This window comes from Solanum stenotomum, chromosome 11, assembly GCF_019186545.1.
Source record: "Solanum stenotomum isolate F172 chromosome 11, ASM1918654v1, whole genome shotgun sequence".
Taxonomy (NCBI): Eukaryota; Viridiplantae; Streptophyta; class Magnoliopsida; order Solanales; family Solanaceae; genus Solanum; species Solanum stenotomum.
Window position 1 is genome coordinate 36,394,996 of NC_064292.1, and position 24,904 is coordinate 36,419,899.

A 24,904-nucleotide genomic window follows, 5' to 3' on the forward strand; every position below is an offset into this window, starting at 1 on the left:
ATAATTAAGAGACATGAACTTAGGTGGAAAATGAAAGCAATGAACAACCAGAGATCTATGTGTGGATCGTGGGTAGCATGCGGAGAATTTGATATGACCAGACTTGTATCAGAGGATCTAACATGAATAGAATGAGAGGGTCATGTATGAGTTATGAATTATCAGAATGCATAGAAGATTTGGAGTTAATTTATCCACAATTAACAGAGAGAGAATAATGTTACCCTTATGATTCCTACATTTGGAGAAGTTTTGTAAGATCCTTTCCGCTTTTCACAAAGGCATCTCTTGGAACATTGGGAATGGAAATAAAACCCAAATCTAGGAAGACAATTGGATAGATGCCACATACTCGCTTTGACAAGTACTCCAAGGCCCGATCAATAGAAATGAATCCAATATTTTGATAAATGAGCTCCTCAAAGATAACAATTGGAACTTTTCATGCCTATCCTTTGTCATCCCTAGCGAAGTTAAAAATTCCATAGAAAACACCTACATCCAAATTCTTCCCCATAAAAAGGACACATTTGTTTGGAACAAAAGTAACGACGGACATTTTAACACTAGAAGTGCCTACACCGTGTATCTCCAAACCATCTACGAACCTACTATAAATGAAAATTCCAAAAGCATTTGGATCTGAAAGGCAAATACTATTAACAAGATAAAATTCTTCCTACGGCCTCTCCTCCCACATAAACTGCCAATGTCAATTGCTTTATACAATAGAAATATTACAAGTTCAAAAAATTGTCCCTCATGCCCTAACATAGAAGAAAATATTAACCATAGATTTATTGACCGTCCAGATGCTAAATATATATGGGAGAAATATAATATCTCTATTAACTCCCAGGATATCCATGCTAGCATTCAACAATTGTGCACTTCAACATCCTTTGTTAATATAAACAATCACCATTTGGTGTCCACCACTATTCTAACTCCAATAATTCTTTAGAATATTAGGAAAAACAGAAATAGCAAACTTTTTTAAAAATAAATATTAGTAGAGCTCCTAACACAGTATATAATATTTCTTTCCAAGCCATTGAATACTACAACATCGCACAAACAACTCCCAAAACACTCCCTACACACATGGTTCCTGTATCTTGGCACAGGCCACCTGAAGGAAAATTTAAACTAAGTATTGATGGTTCCTTTGAACTACAAACCACAAATGGTGGAATTGGAGGAGTCATTAGAGATCAACTAGGCACAGGGATCATGGGTTTTGCTTGCAAAATCAAAGCACGAAATGCCCTTCAAGCAGAAGTACTGGCCTTGCTACATGGACTGAATATAGCAAAAAATAATATTAAACATTTGCCGGTGAAATCTGATTCTCAGGTATTACTTAACACCTTGAATAGTAATAGCCTCATGTACTGACATATCTACACGGATTGCAGGTCACTACTCCTACAGCTGGAAGGATCATCTCTGAAGCTCATCCCGAGGGAGGCTAATACAGTAGCAGACTTATTAGCTAAATATGGAAGGACAATGAAGGATCCACATATGAACTGCAACCAGCTTATGTTTTTGTAGTATCTCCTTCTCTGTAACAAATGCTCTCGAAAGAGATGCGAATGGAACTATATCTCATAGACTAGTTCCACTTTTGTATGGATAAAGCTTCATATTAATTAAATATAATCCTCCCGTTCTTAAGCCAAAAAAAAAACAACAGGGAGAGCATATACTTAGGTTGGATGAAGGACAACAATCATCATAGTTCCTCAAGATTAGACTGATTCCTTTCCACAACACAATGGGATGAAGAGTTTAATTAGATACATCAAGTAGTCCGCACTTTCCAGAATTGCTTGATTGCCTCGGACATAATTCATACTACTCTAATGTGGGCAAGGGGTAATTATAGGTTATACTTCAAATTTGAAAACTGGTGATTACATGTTGAAAGTTTTGAAAAGAAGATAAAAGAATGGTGATAGTCCTTTATGGTGGCAGGCAGGCCTGATTTTACTCTAATAAGGAAACTGAATATTTTTAAGCAAAGTTGGTCGAGTGAGAATATCAAAAGGGTGATGCACAAGTTAATTGACAAACACCAGACAACATTCATCACAAGGAGGCTGATCATGGATGCTGGCCCTAATAGCTAATGAGTGCATGGATAACAATGATGCCCCAATCCCAAACAAGTAGGAGTCCGCTATATGAATCCTTACTGACCATATTATTCCATTCAGGCTCATCTCATGCCAATATTATGCAAATGCAATTGAAAAGAATTAGTTCTCTATATTTTCCAAATGCATAAATCTCTAGAAAGCATTGGACATATAATAAAAGTGTGAACATCTAAAACATATTTTTTTTAACTAAAAGGTATTCATCTGTATAGATCTTTTTCATCCCTTGTGTTTTATCTTTTGCTAAGTACGCATTTTTTTATAACCAAGTCTTGAAGCCTGTATGGAGAATTAAACTCCAGAACTTTTCAAATGGCGATGAACATACATGACCGCTGATCCTAAGAAATTGTAGGTCCTTCGTTTAAATTTAGGTCTACCTCGTCCATTGAGACTACATCCTTCCTAGCTCCCAAAAATGAGTGCATGGATATCAGAGTAAAAGAGCAAGACACCTGGAATAATTTGCAAGTTGGATATCAAAACATATGATCATGTGAATTGGGATTTCCTAATCAATGTTTTAAATGATATGTGATTCAGTAGGAAATGCCTTAAATGGATGTTCTTCTGTACCAGCACGGTCAGATATTAAATTTTGATAAATCGCTTTCTTGTGGGCTTCTTTCCTTCACAATAGGCCTTGGGCTAGATAACCCTCTATCTGTTTTTCTGGTTGTACTGATTATGGAAGGATTTGTCATAGTGGATGGATAAGGGGATTTAAAGTGGCAAGCATTGGCTTTAATACTATGAATTACATACTTTTTACATGATGATACACTAGTTTTTTTATGCTAGTGTGGAGCAAATAAGGTATGCAAGGTTGATTTAACTGTATTTGAGGAATTGGCTGGCCTAAAAGTAAATTGAAGGGACAGAATATATGTTCTCTGTGAATCAAATGTCCAATGCTTCAACACTTGCTACCATACAAGAATTTCAAGTTGGTAGCTACTTCACGTAAAAAGAACAAGCCGTATGAAAATTGGCATGGGGTGATAGAAAGATGTGAAAAAAGATTTGCAAGATGGAAAATTGAACATCTCGTGCTGGGTGGAAGGTTGGTCTTGATTAATACTGCACTTAAATCTTGCCAACTTATATGATTGTCAGTATTCCTTTACCAGCTAGTGTAGAGAAAAGATACTAAGAAGAAACTTTCTCTGGCAAAGCAACAAGGATAGATATTTTCACTCAGTCATATGGAGCTCTATTACTATAGGCTGGAAAAAAGGATTGGCGATCAAGATTCTGAGGCAGCATAAGAACAGCCTTCTGATGAAATGGCTATTGAGATACAATTCAGAAGAACAAGCACTATTCAGAAAAATTATCAGAATTAATAATGTCAAGAAAGCTTCGGTGTTCAAATCTATCATCTTTTTTCATATGGGGTGGGAATATGGAAGAATACCGAAGATCTATGGTCCTCTTTTATATCACATATTCATATTAAAGTGGATAACGGTACGAGGGTGTCCTTTTGGACTGACAATTGATTAGGAATGGTCCCTTGAAAGAACAGTTCCCTGACATACTCAATAATGTACAATAAATCAGAGAGTACTTTGAGCTCCTACAAAAGACATGGCTGGAACTTCAACTTTTGAAGCATATTGAATGACTAGGAAATAGGCAGGAGTGCAGAATTTTGAAAGTACAAGAGCATTATTAAGTTATCTATGAAGAAAAGTAAAGCTCACTTTATAGTTCTGTTCTGCTATGCCCCTCTTACCTATGATCAAACAAGCAATCTCGTTACCTGGAAACAGAGCTAAAAGGTGGATATACCGTCAAAAATTGCATGTTTCTCTTGACTACTAGCCAAAGAATCATGCTTGACACATGATAATTGTAGAAAAGGGGTTTCCAGATGTTCCTTATGTGGAGGAATACTAGACACAGTAAATCATCTCCTAGGAGCACCAATGAACTGCTCAAACGATTGAAATTGGGAGGGGGGAGGGGGAGATGTAAGCAGAGGAGAATAAACAAATGGTGGAATCTCAATCCTGCAAGTTTATGGTTTACTGTATACATGTTTTACATTTTTATATAAAAAGGAAATTGTAAATGAAGTTGAATCATCGAAAGATCTCATAGAGTCTTACAAGGATAGAANAAAGACCCTCAGCTCAAGTACACCAAAACCAAGTTAAAGGCGAGGAAAACAGTGCATAAAACATACCATCCAACAAGAAAGATAGTAAATAATCAACAGAGGAGACGGTAGCCTCAATAGGACAATGAGAGAAGTGAAACGCCGTAAACAACATAAGGCTATAGGTACCACAGACAAGAACTGCAAGTGAAAGGCTACGACCACTACACACACTAGCAACCCATACCCTCGCGAGAAAGGACAGCACGCTAGCCCTACTAACCTTCAACCTTAATACGCGACCTCCACTCCTTCCTATCTAGAGTCATGTCTTCGGTAATGTGAAGCTGAGCCAAGTCCTGTCTAATCACCTCTCCCCAATACTTCTTAGGCCTACCTCTACCCCTCCGCGTACCCTCTACGACCAGCCCCTCACACCTCCTCACTGGGGCGTCTTCGCACCGTCTCTTCACATGTCCAAACCATCTCAGTCTCGCTTCCCTCAGCTTGTCCACCACAGATGCCACTCCCACCTTCTCCCGGATAACTTCATTCCTAATCTTATCACTCCTATTGTGCCCACACATCCATCTCAACATCCTCATCTCCGCAACCTGCATTTTCTGAACATGTGAGTTCTTGACTGGCCAACACTCCGCTCCGTACAACAAGGCCGGTCTAACTACCACTCTGTAGAACTTACCTTTAAGTCTAGGTGGAATTTTCTTATCACACAAGACTCCAGAGGCATTCCTCCATTTCATCCAAGCAACCCCAATGCGGTGTGTGACATCATCGTCGATGTCGCCACTTCCTTGGATTACAGACCCGAGATACTTAAAACTTTCTTTCTTAGGGATGATCTGTGTGGCAAGTCTCACTTCCACATCTGCCTCCTCCAACGCATCACTGAATTTGCACCCCAAATATTCTGTTTTGGTCCTACTCAACTTGAACCCTTTGGACTCAAGCGTTTGTCTCCACACCTCCAACCTCGCATTAACTCTGTCCCGCGTCTCATCAATCAGTACTATGTCGTCCGCAAATAACATACACCACGGGACCTTCTCCTGAATAGACCGCGTCAACTCATCCATCACCAAAGCAAATAGAAAAGGGCTAAGGACTGATCCTTGGTGCAACCCCATCTCAACTGGGAAAAGTTCCGAGTCACCTCCAACCGTTCTAACCCGAGTCTTGGCTCCACCGTACATGTCCTTTATCGCCCTAATATATATCATCGGGACACCTTTAGCTTCCAAGCACCTCCAGAGGACACTCCTCGGTACTTTGTCATAGGCCTTTTCAAGGTCAATGAACACCATATGTAGGTCTCTCTTCCTCTCTCTATATTTTTCTACCAGTCTTTGCATAAGATGAATGGCTTCGGTCATCGACCGTCCCGGCATGAATCCAAACTGATTCTCAGAAATGGACACCCCTCTTCTCACCCTCATCTCCACCACTCTCTCCCAAATCTTCATAGTATGGCTTAGCAATTTGATACCCCTGTAGTTGTTACAGTTCTGGATATCGCCCTTGTTTTTATATAACGGAACCATCGTACTCCACCTCCATTCATCAGGCATCTTTGCTGTCTTAAAAATAACATTAAACAGCCCAGTCAACCACTCTATACCTGCCTTGTCCGTGCTCTTCCAAAACTCCACTGGAATCTCATCGGGTCCAGTCGCTCTTCCCCTGCTCATCCTACTAATAGCACGTATAACCTCCTCGGTCCTAAAACACCTGCAGTATCCAAAGTCCCGAAGTCTTTCCGAGTGAGCCAACTCACCCAACACAATGTCTCCGCCCCCTTCTTCATTTAAAAGTTTATGAAAGTATCTTCGCCATCTCTGCTTGATGGAGGTCTCATCCACCAATACTTTGCCTTCCTCATCCTTGATACACTTCACTTGATCCAAGTCGCGAGCCTTCCTCTCTCTTGCTTTTGCGAGCCTGTACAATTTCTTATCCCCACCTTTGTCCCCCAGCTCGACATACAAGCGTTCGAAAGCTGCCGTCTTAGCCTTCGTAACTGCTAACTTAGCTTCTGTCTTTGTCGTCTTATAGACTTTCTTAAGCGTCCGCTTCTCTTCATCGTCTACGCACTCCACCAACTTTGTGTACGCAGCCTTCTTCGCTTCCACTTTGCCTTGGACTTCCCCATTCCACCACCAATCTCCTTTATGGCCTCCAAATTTACCCCTTGACACCCCTAACACCTTTGAAGCAACTTCCCTAATGCAACTAGCTGCTTTATTCCACATGGTGTCCGCATCCCCGCTACCACTCCAAGCCCCCATCCCACTCAACTTCTCACCCATCTCCTGCGAAAGGTCAGGGGTCAAGCCACCCCATTTAATCCTCGGTCGATCAGCTACAATCTTCTTCCTCCTATCCCTCTTAATTTCCAAATCCATCACCAAAAGCTTGTGTTGGGTAGTACAATTTTCACTTGGGATAACCTTGCAGTCCTTAACGAGGCCTCTATCACCCTTCCTAAGGAGTAGGTAATCTATCTGAGTCTTCGCTACCGAGCTACGAAAGGTAACCAAGTGGTTCTCCTTCTTCGGAAAGCATGAATTGGCAATCACCAACTCGAAAGCCTTAGCAAAATCCAGAAGCGAAGAACCGCCCCCATTTCTCTCCCCAAAACCAAAGCCTCCATGAACATCATCAAAGCCATTAGAAGTTGCCCCGATATGGCCATTAAAATCTCCACCAATGACAATTTTCTCGGTGATCGGTATACCTCTAACTGCCTCATCCAAATCCTCATAAAAGAGCTTTTTGGCCTCCTCGCCCAAGCCCACTTGAGGTGCATAAGCACTAATAACACTCAAAGTACAACCTCCAATGACTAGCTTAATCAACATCAACCTATCATTGATCCTCCTAACCTCCACCACTTGCTCCCTCAAATCTCCGTCTACTAGAATGCCCACTCTATTTCTATCCCTAGAACCTCCTGAGTACCACAACTTAAACCCATAGACATCCCGAGCCTTGGAACCTACCCATCTAGTCTCTTGGACACAAGCTATATTTATCTTTCTCTTCTTGAGAATTTTCACTAACTCTAAGGACTTCCCCGTTAGCGAACCTATGTTCCAAGATCCTACCCTCAATTTATGGGAACCCGTAACCCCCTTACCACTATTCTCCCTCGTCCTCGGCCTCAACCGAAGACATGACTCAAAACCACCATCAGATACCAAATCCACTTGAAAGCTACTGAATCTACTGTAAAATCTACACTGAAATACACTTCAAACAGAAAAAAAATTTCTGCCACAGGAGTATACTCTAAACAGGCCAGAAAGCAACTAAACTATAAGATCAAGTATAGCGTATTCTCCAAAAGACAAGATAGCACAACTATACTATACACTGAAGCACTGATCTGAACTACAAAAAACAAGCAAGAACTGATCTGAAATATAAAGGATGGAGCCCTGTTCTGAGCTAAAATGCTAATCAGAACCAGCCAAAATAAATTGGAACAAACCCAATAATTAGAATGAATTGCGCACTGCTCAATCAGGTAACCCTAAAATCCACTCCTATGCTCTTCAATTAAATGAACTTAGGGTGTGAATACCTACCAAGCAAGGCTAAAATACCTAACAAGAAGGGTTTCAATGTAGAAAACACGATCACAAAATCTGCAAAAAAGGATAGATAGAACCTGGTTGGTGAAGATGGAGGACTTCGGTGGTCTTTGGGTTTTTTCCGGCCAGATCTGGTCGGACTCACCTGTGACTGCCTTGCCTGCGCCGGAGTTGGCTGTTCGCCGCTCGCTCCTGTTTGTTGTTTTCGTCCTCGCTGGACCAACGTGGGACAGAGAAAGAAGCTCGCCGGTCGTAGCTGGACCTCGCGATGCTTCTGGCCGGCGTCGCCTCTGCTTGCTGGCGAGAAGAAGACTGGATCGGCGGCGGCGCCCGGTTTCCAGCAGGTTTTCGCGGCTGCTCGCTGGCCGGCGTTGGTCGATGCTTCGCCGGCGTTGGTCGGTGAAGAAAGACGAAGAAGAACGTTGGTACAGTAGAAAGAGAGGAGAGAGAGGAGAGAGAAAGAATCCGTTTACTGTATACATGTTTTACATTTTTATGTAAAAAGGAAATTGTAAATGAAGTTGAATCATCGAAAGATCTCATAGAGTCTTACAAGGATAGAATGCTACCAACTTTTTACTACATAATACCAGTACATATTGCACAACCTTTGGGCTACAGCAATAAAATACTTACCGTTTAACCCCCAAAAAAAAATTAAAAATAGAGACACTGTGCAGGGTTTGTGGCACAGAGGACCTAGCATGCTACACTACCATGACTGACCTAGACTACAAAGATGAAAAATGCCAAGTAGTCTTTAATTAGGAATAAAAGTGGATATCATATAGATGAAGGGTCAGTTACGACAGAACACTTAAACATATACGCTGATTCCGTGAAGTACTTCAGATGATACTTTAGGTTCTTACTGGTTCACCCATGAACCACCCCATTCTCCCAGGAAAAGCACATTACTAAAGAGTCAACCAATGCCGAATTCCATGTACATGACCAACTAAAATTGGTTTTTCTGAAGCAACACATTCATAGAATTCATCCTAATTATTTTCATGAAAATAAATTCATCCTAAATTTACTTGTATCTGTTTCTCAGATAACACTGTTTTTCTTGAGAACAAGCAAAGGTCTATTAACTCCTTTCCAAATTGTTAACACTAAGTACATGTCACATGTAGAGCATCATGCCTACACTAGACCAAGTGTGAAAGAAAGTGTTTTTCAAATTATAATGAAGATTTTCGACCCACAAACTTGAGCCAAGATTAGGTAGACGAGCAATACTGTCCCACAAACACTGTCCTGATTGAGATAAAAATTCAAAAGATCAATGTCATACACATCAAGTCTTATTTGAAAATCATTAAACAAGAAGCATCAGTTGATTTGAAGACTACCCTCAATCTCTAGTTTTCATCTCAATAATGTATCATCAACAATGAAGTAACATGCTTAAATAGAGCACCAAAATGAAAGAAGTACATTATCAAGAGTCGAATAAAAACCTCTTAAGCAAACATTGCTTTGCGACCACTGTAGAAACTTCTCTTTATCTTGCAACTTTGATGTATAAATCATACAACTCAGGCATCTTTTTTCTGAAAGGAAGTACATATTTCTTTTGAAACATTGCTTCAGAAGATGACACGACAGTGTAAAGACTTAGCTTGCGTTTTATCAACTGGTTTTCTTTAAGAATTTAAATATTTCATTCCTTGGCATTATCCTCTTCTTCAAACTGTGCTTTAAAAGCGGCTTATGAGAAGCCAGATTACTAGGTTCATACCCCAATTCGTTCATGAAAAACTTCAATGTAATCCTTATCTTAGCCTCTGATGAAGTCAAACAGGAAGGAGGCTTTCTCACCATTGTGCAGATATCAGAATGAGACCATCCAAAACTCCGGTAAATATCTAATTTTCTTTCTAATGTAGATTCATGAAGCGGCACAAGTGCTGCAATGCCATGAAGAAACATACGTGATCCTCGAGGAATGTGAAAAATCTCTTCTGCTTGATGAACTACTCTCTGAAGACAGACAGGGTTACGAAGCAGACATCTAGGATAGCGTTGAAAAAAATTAGCAATATCAATTTGTGAAAAGCCAAGATTTTGCAACAGTGCTATATTAGGCGGTAATACTTTAGAGATATTTTGCAAAATCAACCTAGGCTCTTTCTTAAGAACCATAGCTACAGCATCATGAGTACCCAATAACTCCCGCAGATAATCAAGAGTAGGTTTTATAGAAGTATGTAAACCTCTTCTCAAGAAATCGCTTTTTTCAATTAATGTAACAAGGTCAGACCCAGATAAGTTAAGTGGTTGTAAAACCTTAATTTTGGGTTTAAGGGTTGTGTCAATATCACAAAACAACAATTTAGGAGAAGAAGAGACCAGTGTTTTCATCTGTGATTTGTTCAAACCAATTTTGTGAAAGAGATCAAGTAACAAAAGAGGCTCATAGTTTCGGAGTGTCGAACGAGTTACCTTGGCGCTTGTGGAAATGGCTTCTTTTGTTGAGAACCCAAGTGAATTCACCATGAAGTGCACCACCAATTCATCGGCTTTAGAACAAAAGAGGTGAAATCTGATACCATTAACCATGGAAGAGAGATGCTTTTTAGCGCCATTTCTACCAATTCCAAACTTCCCTTCCTTTGCAGTGGGACTCTCACTGTTAGATTCAATTTTTTTAGCTTTTAATCAGAAGCTTATTTTGAGAGTTATATTGCCTTTGAACTATGAGAAACAACTCAATTTTATCCTCCATTTACTTTTGGGGTTAAACATATCTATCTCTGTCTTTTGGTTTTTGCTGCATTTAATCCAATCATTTTCTTTTGGAGGGTTTAATAGAATTTATATTATAAAGAAAGCTCAGAATAATATAATATAATATAATATAATAAAAAGAAGATAAGAAGTATAATATGGAATAGAGAGATTTTTTTTAAGTGTGTCTTGCAAATGGTGAGTGATATCTCTATTTATAGTGTTGAGATATCACTCCCAGAAGTTATCTATCTAGTAGATACATAGTTATCTTAGAAGTTCTTATCACATTGGAAGCACCTATACATGAATCCAATTTGTTTGGATAATCCACATATATAATACAATGGATTTATAACACTCCCCCTTGGATGTTCATAGATAATGTGTCTCGTTAAAATCTTACTAGGAAAAACCTAGTGTGAAAAAGCCTAGTGAAGGAAAAAAAGTACACATATCTTATACTACACTTTGAATGTTGCCTCGTTAAAAACCTTACCAGGAAAACTCAAGTTGGGACAAAACCATAGTTAAGGGAAAGAGTACAACGCGTATTTCACTCCCTCTGATGAAATCTTTACTTGATATCTCGGAGACGACACATTTCAATCTTGTATCTCAACTTCTCAAACGTTGATGTTGGCAATGCCTTAGTGAATAAATCAACAAGATTATCACTTGAACGGATTTGTTGAACTTCTATCTCACCATTTTGTTGAAGATCATGTGTGAAAAACAACTTTGGTGAAATATGCTTTGTCCGGCTCCTTTGATGTATCCCCCTTTCAATTGAGCTATGCATGCAGCATTATCTTCATACATTGTGGTTGGTATATTCTTTTCCAAAGAAAAGTAACACATATCCTGAATATGGTGGGTCATTGATCTCAACCAGACGCACTCTCGACTTGCTTCATGGATGGCTATTATCTCTGCATGATTTGAAGAAGTGGCTACCAACGTTTGCTTCATTGATCGCCAAGATATTACTGTTTCTCCACACGTAAACAAATAGCCTGTTTGAGACCGAGCTTTATGCGGATCAAATAAATATCCAGCATATGCGTAACTAATCAGTTCTAACTTGGATTAATCAGAATAGAATAAGCCCATGTCTATGGTCCCTCAAAGATATCTAAGTATGTGTTTAACACCATTCCAATGTCTTTTTATTGGGGAGGAACTGAATTTTGCCAGTAAACTCACTGCAAAATAGATATCTGGCCAAGTATTGTTAGCAAGGTACATTAGTGCCCCGATTGCACTAAGATATGGAGTTTCATCACCAAGAAGCTCTTCATCCTTCTCTTAACGTCGAAATGGATTTGTATTGATGTCAAGCGATCTAACCACCATTGGGGTACTTAATCAATGTGATTTATCCATGTAAAAATGCTTTAATATCTTTTCTGTGTATGTTGATTGATGGGCAAGTATTTCATTTGGAAAATTCTCAATCTGTAGGCCAAGACAAAATTTTGTCTTGCAGAGATCTTTCATTTCAAATTCCCTTTTCAGACACTCCACGGCTTCTAACAACTCTTTACGAGTTCCAATGATGTTCAAGTCATCAATATACACAGTTATTATAATAAATTCAGATTCCAACCATTTAATAAAAATGCAGGGACAAATCAGGTCATTTTTGTACCCTTTCTTTAGCAAATATTCACTCAAACGATTATACCATATCCTCCCTAACTGTTTCAATCCATATAAAGATTTATGAAGCATTATTGAACAAGTTTCTCTTGAATCTTTGAATGCTTCAGGAATTTTCATAAAAATGTTATGGTCCAATGAGCCATATAGTTATGTTGTGACAATGTCCATTAGGCGCATTTCAAGTTTTTCATGAACTGCCAAATATATGAGATATCTGAAGTTGATTGCATCTACCACAGTAGAATATGTCTCCATGTAATCAATGTCAGGTCTTTGAGAAAAAACTTGAGCAACAAGTCGAGCTTTATATCTCACGACTTCACCTTCTTCATTTCTTTTTCGCACAAAAACCCATTTGTACCCCATTGGCTTGATACCTTCCGGTGTTTGGATTATTGGCCCAAAAACTTCACGTTTTTCTAGTGAAGCCAATTCTGCTTGAATTGCGTCCTTCCATTTTGGCCAATCATTTCTCTGTCTACATTTGTCAACAGATTTCGGCTCAAAATCTTCATCTTGTTGCATTATTTCAACAGCAGCATTATAGGCAAATATGTTGTCAATCACAACATTATTTCGGTTCCATGTCTTTCTCGTCGGGACATAATTCATTGAAATTTCTTTATTCTCATTATTTTCAGAAATTTGAACCTCCTCGGAAGTTTCATCATGTGTTATGACTCGGGTCTCTTCTTGAGAAATTTCTTTCACCTCATGATCATCTTGATCATTTATTACTTTTCTCTTTCGAGGATTTTTATCCTTGGAACCAATTGGTCTACCACGCTTCAAATGTAGTCTAGATTCATTTGACTTAATAATTTGTCCCGTCGGGACATCAACTCGAGCTGGAGCATTAACAGTTGGAATATGCAATCTATTAATCCTTGGAAGATTAGTAAAAGCATCTGGCAGTTGGTTCTCCCTTTTATTATGACCACCACCTCGACGATTGTTGTATTGTCTTTTATCTTTGTCACGTCCCACGCATTATTATAGCCCCGATGATCATCTCTTTTTACTTCAAATTAATCACGTGCTTCTACCACATTTGCTTCCGGTAACAGAGTAGCTTCAGTGGGACGAGCTTCATGATTTTTCATCAAAAGGGCATTATGTTTCTCAGCCACCAAAAGGCATGAGATCAATTTAGAATATTTTTGAAAACCCTTTTCACGGTATTGCTACTGCAATATTACATTTGAGGCATGGAAAGTAGTAAGTATCTTTTCCAACATGTCCTCATCTTTTATAGTCTCACCACATAATTTCAATTGGGAGGTTATCCTGAATACATCAGAGTTGTATTCAATTACGGTCTTAAAATCTTGAAATCGTAAGTGCATCCACTCATAACGAGCTCTTGGCAATATTGTTGTCTTTAGGTGGTCATACATGCGCTTCAAATCAGTCCACAATTCAAGTGGATCTTTACCATCAGATATTCAATCTGCAAGCCATCATCAAGATGATGACGAAGTAAAATCATAGCATTCGCCTTATCTTGGCTCGATGCTTCATTTCCCTGAGTAATGGTTGCATCAAGACATTTAGCAGTTAAGTGAATCTCAGCATCGAGTACCCATGAAAGGTAATTTTTTTCCAGAAATATCTAGTGCCACAAACTCAAATTTGGATAAATTCGACATAATGAGATTATGAGAGAATATGTGAATTAAATAAGAATATTTATATAATACCTTTGCAAGTAGCAACTTTGTGATGATAACGTATTATAAAGAAAGCTCAGAATAATATAATAAGAAAAAGAAGACAAGAAGTATAAGATGGAAGAGAGATTTTTTCTTATTCAAGTGTGTCTTCCAAATGGTGAGTGCTATCTCTATTTATAGTGTTGATATATCACTCCCAAAAGTTATCTAACTAGTAGATACATAGTTATCTTAGAAGTTCTTATCACATTGGAAGCACCTATACATGAATCCAATTTGTTTGGATAAATCTAATGGATAATCCACATATATAATACAATGGATTTATAACAAAATTATATTTTTTATGCTAATGTTAGAATTTTTCTTAAAATTATTGTTTCAACTAATTTTTTTCAAGTTTAAATTACTCTAAGATTAGGAAAAGAAAGAATTATTGGTTAAGATACATTTCTAAATCATCACAAATTAAGTTTAAGTTTAAGATTATCCCAAATTTTGTGAAACGGGTTTTAGTGTGTAAATGAAGTAAGATTATTTGTAAGTTACTAAATAATGAGTCCCTAAGTTAAGTTGCATATGGAAGAAGACGATATTTTAATTTATGTAATATATTTTGACTTAACAAAGACTTTGAGGGATAGTTTGGTAGTGTGTATTAGGAGAAATATTTCATGTATTATGTATGGTATTGTTTAGTACTATGTCTGATAGGAATTTTAGGCCTATGTATAACTAATACATGTATTAGTTATACACCATATTTGGTACATATGATGTATAACTAATACTTTTCATTTGATGGTGTTAATAATACATAGGATTTAATATCATGAATTAATATATGTAAAGACAAAAATACCCCTCAAATATATGTAAAGACACTCTTGACTACAACTCTTATCCTATCATTACCGGTGGAAGGTAAGAATTTCATTGTATTTTGTGATCTTCACATTCAGGTTTGGTGCTTCATATGAATAACTAAATCTTGCGTAACTAACAAAATATGTAACTAAATCTTGTATAACTAATATCTAAATAAGTAATACCCACATTATTAATATATGCATAACTCTATCTAACTACCAAACGATCCCCCCGTAGTTCTTACGTTTTGGGATTGCATCCCCATATTTCAGACGATGTAGAGTTTTGATACACGACTTTCAGGTTCAAGGGTTTTTTTTTTTTTGCATATGTTTTGACAAAGTATGCACAAACTTGTTTTACTTAACTAAAAGTGTTGTTTTAAGTTGATTAATTACTTGTGTATTGGTAGATAGTTGGTTTTCTCATCAAGGGTGTAGTGTGGGTGTCTCTCACGGCAAGTTGGGTCATGACTTCGGATAACCATCTTCAATACGAATAAAAAAGACTCTTATTCGTTGCTAATAACACTGCTAAAAAAATGCTATAACTCGATAAACTTCGTTGGGTTATCATTGATTATTTTTTTAAGAAAGAGAAAGAATACACTTTTATCGATTATTTTTCATGCAAAAAATCATAGAAACTCTCTAAAAGAAATTGTTATTTAAAAATAAAAAATCAATGTTCTTCCATTAATTTTATTTTATTTTTTTACAAAAATTAACAAACGAACGTTAATTTTTAAAATGCAAAATTATAGTTGAAAAGCATATATAAAAATAATAAAAAATATATAAAATTAATATTTTGTGATTAAATGATACATAAAAATAGGGTTGAAGGGTTATGTTAGATTTCAAGGGTCAAAATTCGCGGATCGTGGGTCGCCCATGTGTATCGATCCGACTCAAATTCAACAGTTTCATTTATTCTCAAAAAAGAAGATAAGAAAAAAATATTTTTTCTTGATTAAAAAAATATGGAGAGAACGGTTAACTTTTAACTAATTAATCAAAGCACACCCTTTAAAAAGGGAGACTTCTTCCTCAGAAAAATAATGTGATGAAAAATGAAATAGAAAAAAATAGAAAAGGAACTATCTTTCTTCACTTAACGATAACACCAAAAAACATCTAGTTTGTGACAAACTTCGTCTTTGTTTCCTAGTGATTCAAAGAAGATACTTGGAGCAATACTTGCCGATTCGTGATTTTAATTCACTGCAACAACAAGGTACACAAATACTTTACTGTATCTACATGAATATTACATTGGTATCAGAGCCGAGTTAATTACTGCATAATTGCATAATAGTTTCTTGAGATTATACACCAATTTATATTTTTTTCTTGCGTTATCATTTTTTATTATATACAAAAAAAATCAGTGTGAAAACTCTAGATATTTACTATTATAAATTTGTTCTAAGAAAAATTCAAAACTAATGAAAGAATTAATACGCACCTAGAAGAAATATAAGATAATTCAGGTATAGATCTGAAAAATCTCTTTTGATTACTCCACAAATTTCTATTTAGAGTAGTGAAAAAGAGAAGAAATTTACAGATTTGTGTATTTCCTTTTCTTCCTTTCGGTTCCTTAATAGATAAATTTTTCGGGGAAGAGTTTTTTTTCTGAAAAATTGAATCAGTGAGTTTATTTTTTTGCTTATTCAGTTCATTTCTTTCCTCCATACTAGTATTCCTTATAGAGAAGATGAGTAATTTTAAGTGTTATTATGTGCAGAAAAAAAGGATCTTTAAATTTTTATGAGAATTCGTGAAAGGCTAGTACTGCTAGTAAGTTATTTTTAATTAAAAACAAGACTTATTTCTATGACTTTATGAATACAGTAGATTAAAAGAAAAAAAATAGAAACATGTCGTAGGCCATGTATATAACTTTATATCTCTTTCATTTATTTATTAAAAAAGAATATGTCCCAGCATTTTCTTAAAATTAGTTACAACTATTTTTAATAACAATAAATATTTTGGCACGATTGATTTGGCACGAATTGACACGACCTTACTTTTTGGGGGTATTTCCGTAATTAGAGGGAGGCTAGCATATAGGTTGTTGTGATAAAAAAATCACCTAAAATGTCTTTTAAAGTTAAACCACTAAAAGTAATTTCTAAGCTATTACTCTATTTTCCAGAACACTGCTCAAGAACTACAATTTCAAAAAATAACTTTTCCCAAGAAATAACGTGTCAAATCCAAACAACTATCCAAGAGTTGGTGTGTGAGGAATTACTTTTTCAATAAAATAATATGTGGGTCCTACCTTTCTCAACTTCATTTATTTCTTTATCCTCTCCTTTTCTCCTCACCCTTCTTTTTTATATTTTTTCCCTTTCACTTTTTGTTTTAATTCTTCTTTCAATTAATTTTTCAAATCAATCTTTTTAGTCATTAAATTTATTTATCTAATTAGTTTTTATTTTACATACATACCTTTTAGATAGATTCATTTTTTTTAATCATATCAGAAATATAAGAAAGAAAAATGGGTGAGGAAATTACAAGATGTAAAAATGAAATATTTACCCGCGAGATGAAAATTTAAACAGTCAATCAATTAAATTATTAAAATTTATTATTTGATATGTGTAGGTTATAATCTATTTTTTATGTAATTATATCTAATATAGTTATGTCGTCCTTATGTTCCTCCAAAACGTGAGGCCTACTTGCCCAACGATTTTATGCTCCTCTTTGCATTTTCTTGAATATGTAGTCATTTACGTGTGAATGTTTTGAATTTCATAACTTGGGTGAAGTACTACACTAACTTGTTGTGCTTATGCCTTAATATTTTTAATTTTTTTATATAGAAAATATGTAGTTAAAAATAAATAGTGTTTTAGGTGATCATTCAGTTGTGGGATAGAAATAATAATTTCAAGATAAAATTTGTGATTAATTTTTATCTCAAATTTAATTTAAAATATTAGCTAATCGTGATAGTTTATTCTACCATTTATATTAAAATGGTAAAGTTACTATCATATATAAAAGATACAGAAGATGAGGTAAAATAATCTTACAAAATATTCCACCATTTTTTTCTAATATAGTAGAAGATACCAAATGCTAACAATAATAAAAAATAAAAAAAAGGAAGGAAATTACTCTCATGAAATCATATTCCACATACATAATTTACAAAGAAAAAGTTAAAATTAAAGATACAAATTAAAATTATACTTAAAATGTTGTAAAAATTAATAGAACGAACCACTGATATTTAGTATAATTATATCCACATATCATGATATTGATATGTTATTTGAAGTTAGATAATATTACAACTTGAGAGAAATTTTGTAATTCATTGAAAAGCGAGACTAATCTAATTTTATTCAACCTTAGATGGGAATTAGAGCGAAGCCTGGGGTGGTCTCTGCCTTCTTAACACGCGGCACACCAACTTGAAGTCTGATTTGAAAATCTTTCCCTACCTTCACAAATCTTCTCGCGCCCTTCTCGNAAATAAAAATTACAACTTGAGAGAAATTTTGTAATTCATTGAAAAGCGAGACTAATCTAATTTTATTCAACCTTAGATGGGAATTAGAGCGAAGCCTGAGGCGGTCTCTGCCTTCTTAACACGCGGCACACCAACTTGAAATCTGATTTGAAAATCTCTCTCTACCTTCACAAAACTTCTAGCGCCCTTCTCGTAGTTTTGACTTGCTCTTAGCCTACTGTTGACCGGCTTCGCGAGACCATTTCGGTCTACACACATGGCTAAGCGCTATTTTGCGGAGCTTTCTCAATCCAAGTTAACTAATATAAGAAAAGAGAAGAAGGGAAGATCTTACAAGGGACCCACCCTATCTTTACATAAGCAATTTCTTGAAAATAGAAAAGAAAATATAATAATTATTTGGCACTACCAACTTTAAGTTTCTTCGGAATAGGCTATTGATTTATTATATATGGATAAATATATATAACTTGAGCTAAAAGATTGCAACTTGAGGGAAATTATGTATTCATTGAAGTTATTATAGTTTGTAGAACTTTTCTAAATTTATAAATCTTTTTAAATAATATTTTTCTTCGATTTTCGATTTGAGTCAGTGATTGATTTAGATAAGATAATGTAATGACCCGATCGGTCATTTTTGGTTTTTCTACAGAAATTACCATTTTGCCCCTCCTGTGGTTGACCCTGAGTCTCCTATGTTTGAATTTTAAAACATTGGTCCTTGAACTTGGAGTTAAAAGTAGAGAATTTGGTAAGTTTTGAGTTTGAAAAGCTAAGTTGTTAAGAAAGTGGTTTTCGATGTCTTTTGGAGTTTTGAGTGTCAAAAAGAAATTCCATCGATTTCATCAATCCCAAAATGTGAAATATGATATGTGAGAGTTGTCTATGTCAGTTTTCGAGTCTTTTTGAGGATTTGAGGTCCTAAGTTGTCAAATTGTGGAATTTTAGCCTTTGGATTGACTTTGGTCAATATTCGGAGTTCATATGCTCGGATCAAAATTTAGAGAGTTCGGTTAGATTCGGGGGATAATTTTAGGCCTAGTTGAAGTCTTGTTTAATTTTTGAGAGGTCCCGAGCTTGGTTTAGCCTTTTTAGGCATGAGTTAGTTTCTTGTGATTTGCACGGATGTCGGGTCAAGAAGACCTCAGATTCGTGTTTTGGTGGTTCCACTGAGTCCGAAATGTCAAGTATAATTGAATTATATATGTGGTTTGTGTGTACAAGGTTCCAAACGAATCCTGAAGATCCTTTCGATGTCTTGGAAATTGGTTAAAGTTACTGGTGTCTGCAGGCTTCACTTAAGCGATAGGCATGTCGCTTAAGTGACCTTCGCTTAAGCGATGGACCTTTCGCTTAAGAGACCATGCTTAAGTGACGGGCTTGTCGCTTAAGCGACTTTCGCTTTTGCGAAAGAGGCTTCTCTTAAGCGACACTCACATTTTTGGCAGGGTTCGCTTTTGCTTAAGAGATACCTGAGAGGGTTTTTGCTGCAAATTTCGGGGTTTAAGCCCTATTTCACCATTTTTGAACTTGGGAAACCCTTGGTGATGAATTTTGAAAGGATTTTTTGTGCTAGATCAGTTGGGTAAGTGTTCTTGATCCTAAACCTTCATTTTTCAGTGATTAATTATGAGTTTTAACATCAAAATATGAGGTTTTGATTGGTGAATGATGAAGTTTTTCAAGAAACCAAGTTCTTAACTAAAATGGAGTTTGTGAACTAATTTCAAGTCTTATTTCGAAATGATTTTCCCCAATGAGTTCCTAAAGCCTTGAGTAATGTTTTCAAGTATTAAATTTCGAATTCAAACCTTAATTTTTGGAATTGGGTATTGTGTTGATTGACCCACCTTTCAAGGAAATTATCGTGGGTGTTGTTGTTTCCGAAAAGTGATTGTGAATACTTGCTTGTTTATATATTTTGTAGCTTTGGAAGTGTTTCGATAGGGGAAGACTCAATTATTAGAGTGATTGTTGATTGATATAAGGCAAGTGGCTTCCTAAATCTTGTATTATAGTTGAATTCATGTGCATCCTTCGTTGATTGTGTGTTGGTAATAATGAGGATGAGGTGAAGGGTTTAAATTGTCCACTTGTTATATCTAAACGAATAAAAAGGGGTTGAAATGAAAAAGGCTATGTGATGAACATGATGATGTGAATTGCCTTATTGTGTGACCTTTGTTGATTGATTGATGAAATTCTTGAAAGCATGATTGTGGACTTGAATTGTATAAATTATTGTCTCTTCTGTGTGGTGTGATATTGTTTGTGTGCATTGACTGTGAACACCATGATGAGACATGTGATGATGCTATAAAGCCGATGGGAAATGGTTTCGACTATTGATGTGATATAAAGTCGATGAAAATGGTTCTGCCTAGTGATATGATATAACGCCGATGGAAAATGGTTTCGAAATAAAAAACCGATGAAAATTGTTCGGGCTAGTGATGTGATATGAAGTCGATGGAAAATGGTTTCGACTAGTGATGCGATATAAAACCGATAGAAAATAGTTCCAGCTAGTAATGTGAGATAAAATCGATAGGAATGGTTTCGACCAATGATATTGTGTCGATGGGAAATAGTTCCGGCAAGAGATTGATCATTATGACTTGATGCATTTGATGCTTATGTGTGACTTACTTGTTAATTGTGATTGATGTACTTGTTATGTGTAACTGAACAACTTGTCTTTAGGATTGACTTATTCAATTTGTTGATTGTTTGGGCCTGTGAGCCATGTATTGTAGAATTGCTAGGTTGGGCTGATTTATGTGCAGGTTGTAGTTTGAGGAGGTTCGGTTGGAGTGTAAGGGGTATTTTATTTCTAGCTAGATGATTTGTTTAGTTGGTTGCGTGCTGGATACCATGTTGTTGGTACTCACCCTTTGCTTCTACACTTGTGTAGGTTTATTTCACTCCCCGAGGCTACCTCCAGGACGTGGACACGGGACCTAGGCTCACGAGTGACCCCAAGCTAACCCTGTTGGCATATCATAAGCATACTTAATGATTTACTGAACATATAAATACTATGTGGAAGCTTAAACATGATATTAAGAGAAATGATGGGGAATACCCATCCTAAGTCTGAATATATATAAAATTGAGAGTTCAATAACAACTGAAAGATCAAACTCAACTAAAATTGAATCTAAACTATGTCTGAATAAAAGCCTCTACTGACTAGAGATGCCGAGACATGTCCCCAGCTAACTCTAGCAAAAACTGAAACTAAAAAGACTGAAAAATGGAAAGATAACATGTCACTCGTTCTCGAAGAATGAGGACTCACCATTGATGCTGCTGAACTGGAGATCAGAAATTGTGTGATCTGAATGCTGAGGACCGGAATCTACATCATGAGAAGATGAAGCGCAAAGTATGTGTTAATTTTTTAAGGTATTGAACATGCAAGATAGAATAAAGCTGAATAAAACACATAACTGAACAAAGCAATAAAGCAATGATATAATCTAAACATGATAAATATGTTAAACATACTAAATGTGAACAAACTGAATGCAGTGACCAAGTTTATAACATACTGAAACTGAAAACTGAACTGTAACTCAGAACCTGGTCAATACACTGGAATTTGTCTATGAGAGCTACTAATGACCAACATAAAATCACATAAGCTAAATATGGAGTCCGATGTATACGCCCCATCGAGAGGACCCAATATACCTTGCCAAGGATATAGAGGCATCACTGGAGTGATCACTAAGTATAATGCCCACAGAGGGGACTTACCTATGGGAGCGAGCACGTAGTTCTGGGACTATGAGGGTTACTAACCCTAGTCCAACTCTGTATTAAGCCTACTCCCAATAGAATGTATAAAATACAACAAAACTGTAATAAACTGAATAGCTTGAGATTTTTACATGTTAACTGAAAATGCAACATTAATAAACTGATAATGAAACATTCTTAACTGAGGCATACATATCTGAATAAACTGACCTAGCAAGTGTAATTCATAAACTAAACGAATCTACACAACTAGGGTTCTGAGTTTCAAACAAGAACTAAGCAACAATTCTACGAAAACATGATAATCTGATTTGGATTAGTCTAACAACTAAATCACAACATAAATTCTGAAATTCTAGAAACCCTAGGTCTAACATGACGTAGAGAATCAAGAATCTACCTGAATTCTAGGGACCTAATGGGTGAAAGGAACCCACTAGTGAAATCCCACATACCTTGTGACGAATTTCACAAAGAAATATTTTGATTTCGGGGTTGGAACTGAAGAAAACCTCATTGCGTTCTTGGAGAGAGTTGGTCGACTCTTTCTCCTTCGTTTTGTTCAACTTGATGAATTTTTGGAGAATAAGTTGGAAAGGGTAACTTATAAGTTACTAGGCTTAAACTGACCAAAATGACGTAGTTTAGGGGGTTAAATGACGTAGTTTTGGAGTCCAACGCATAGGAAAAAATCAAACTTAAAAGCTATCGGGGTCACCGACAGACCGTGGACAGATCGATGGTCCGGCCTAGCAGGTGTCGACGGGGGTTCAGAGAGAAGGGTTCTAGGGGATCAATACACGTACCAGGACCACAGCCCGTGGTCTGACCTACAGTCCATTGGTCCAGCCATGGGTCGACCCTTAGATAAATTTTTCTGGACTTTTCTAGGAAGGGCTGTAGGTGGCCATCCACAAACCCCACATATGGTCCGTGGGTGGTGCCCGTTGGTGGTACCTGCAACTTCTGATATTTGCATTCTGGTCTGTCTAGGATACGGGGTGTTACAGTTTCGAGCCTGAATCTGTGTGATTTTCTTCTTCCTCTCCTGATAGTCGAGGCTTGTTGAAGGATATGAGAGATAGTTGCTTGTCATCATGGCAGACCCTCTTTTCCTTTTTCTTTTAAGCTTTGTTCTACTTGTGAAATAAAGAGTGAGACTTGTATTTATCTTTGAATTCTTTATTTTTATTAGTGACTTGTACACGTGACAATCAAGTTTTGGGGTGTTAGTTATATTGAATAAGTTTTTCGCTTTTGTCTTGCTTGCTATTTCTGTGTTTTGCATTTTCTTTCTTTTTGTAGGGTTGAGACTGACTTGTCTTGGTGGGAATAGACAAGTCTCATTTCGTCCGTTTTTGGATCGTGACAAAATGATATCAGAGCCCAGGTTCAAAGGTCTTAAGTATGTACAAGTCAAGTCTAAGTAGAGTTTTGAGGATCGGTACGGAGATGTCTGTACTTATCTTCAAGAGGCTACAAAGATTGTTAAGAAACTTATTTTTGTTCATCCTTTCTTATTGTTCGTGGTTACCTTCCCTAATGCTGAATTGTCGCGTGTTGTTTTAGAAAATGTTGAGCACCAAAGCTACTGTTTCTAGTGGTAGAGAAGAGGTTTTACCCGAGCCTGTTGTTGAGACCTAGCTAGGGGTAGACAGTGGCGTAGCTAGAAATTTTACGAAGGGTGTCCAAGTATTACATAAGCATTTTTTTCGATAAATGGATACACTGAAAATTTTAAAATTAAACTACGTAATATTAATATTATTATTTTTTACAAATAAATGTTTCAAAATCTTAAAAAATAAATTGCATAATATTTAGCTTTAATACTTGTGTTTAATTTAATACGAAGTGAATGAACAAAGCAAAAAAAAAAAGGGGCGGGGAATACGCTTAAAATTATGTTTAAAGTTTTCACTAATCACTGGTGACGACAACAATAATGAGACATGAATAATGGAAGCAGAATTAGACGAGGTGTTCTTTTGTTCGCTCTATGAATAGTTTAGAATTTATTTATTAACTTTAAGTTAAATAATTACATTTAAATTTTATTTCAAATTTTAATGAAAAAAGTCCAATTCATTGAAAATTCAATTGGCTACTAAAAGTAGATTGCTAATTAAAAATTGTTTTGATGAATAATATTTGAATTACTTCAAAAATAACAAAATTAATAACTATTATTTAGAAAGTAATTTAATTAGCTTCGACAATTAAAGGAACAAGTTAATAGGAGAGTTCTACTAAAAATATATAAAAAATGCAACTACAAGGAATTAACCCCACGCATGCAGTGTGAGCAGGAGACTGCGTTGCAGGTCCTTAATGTGTTAAAGGTGTCCAAAATATTAAATTTAACCAATTCAAGTAGAATTTTACTTATATATACGATATAATTTTCCGGCAAAGAACAGATATCACATCAGCAGTTGTATGTTTGCCGTCATCAAAAAGGGGGAAATTAATGAATCCCTTCGTCAATAGATGTTATTATTTTATTTTGATGATGACAAAGCTTGAACCAGGTCCATAGGTTCAGAAATTCTTAAAAAGAATAGGAGGGAAAAGAAGGACACAAAAGAAGGGCGGCAATTTAAATAAAGAAAAGAAATTCGAGTCAAAAGAGGAATTCTCTAAATAAGGGGAAGACGAGTCCAAAGAGAAAAAGAAATCCAAGTACGAGTCAACTAGGATTATTTCCTTATGAATCTATAAAGGATGAGACAGAAGAAAGAAGAGTCAGTCTTCATATATACGAGAGTTGAGAGCTAGGGAAAAAAAAGAAGTATTGTGAGGACCTGCGAT

General features: G+C 36.2%; 2 protein-coding genes across 2 annotated transcripts in view; one reads left to right on the forward strand and one right to left on the reverse strand.

Moving 5' to 3' along the window:
• The window catches only part of LOC125844869 (immune-associated nucleotide-binding protein 9-like), a 947,253-nt gene that overhangs the window by 510,349 nt on the left and 412,000 nt on the right, over window positions 1-24,904 (forward strand). The gene's annotated exons all lie outside the window — the stretch shown is intronic.
• LOC125845881 (uncharacterized) lies at window positions 9,522-11,421 on the reverse strand. Its single transcript, XM_049525374.1, has 3 exons — window positions 11,201-11,421; window positions 10,335-10,521; window positions 9,522-10,253 (listed from the first exon to the last, which is right to left on the reverse strand). Exons 1-3 carry the CDS (start codon window positions 11,419-11,421, stop codon window positions 9,522-9,524), a joined length of 1,140 nt encoding a protein of 379 aa, XP_049381331.1.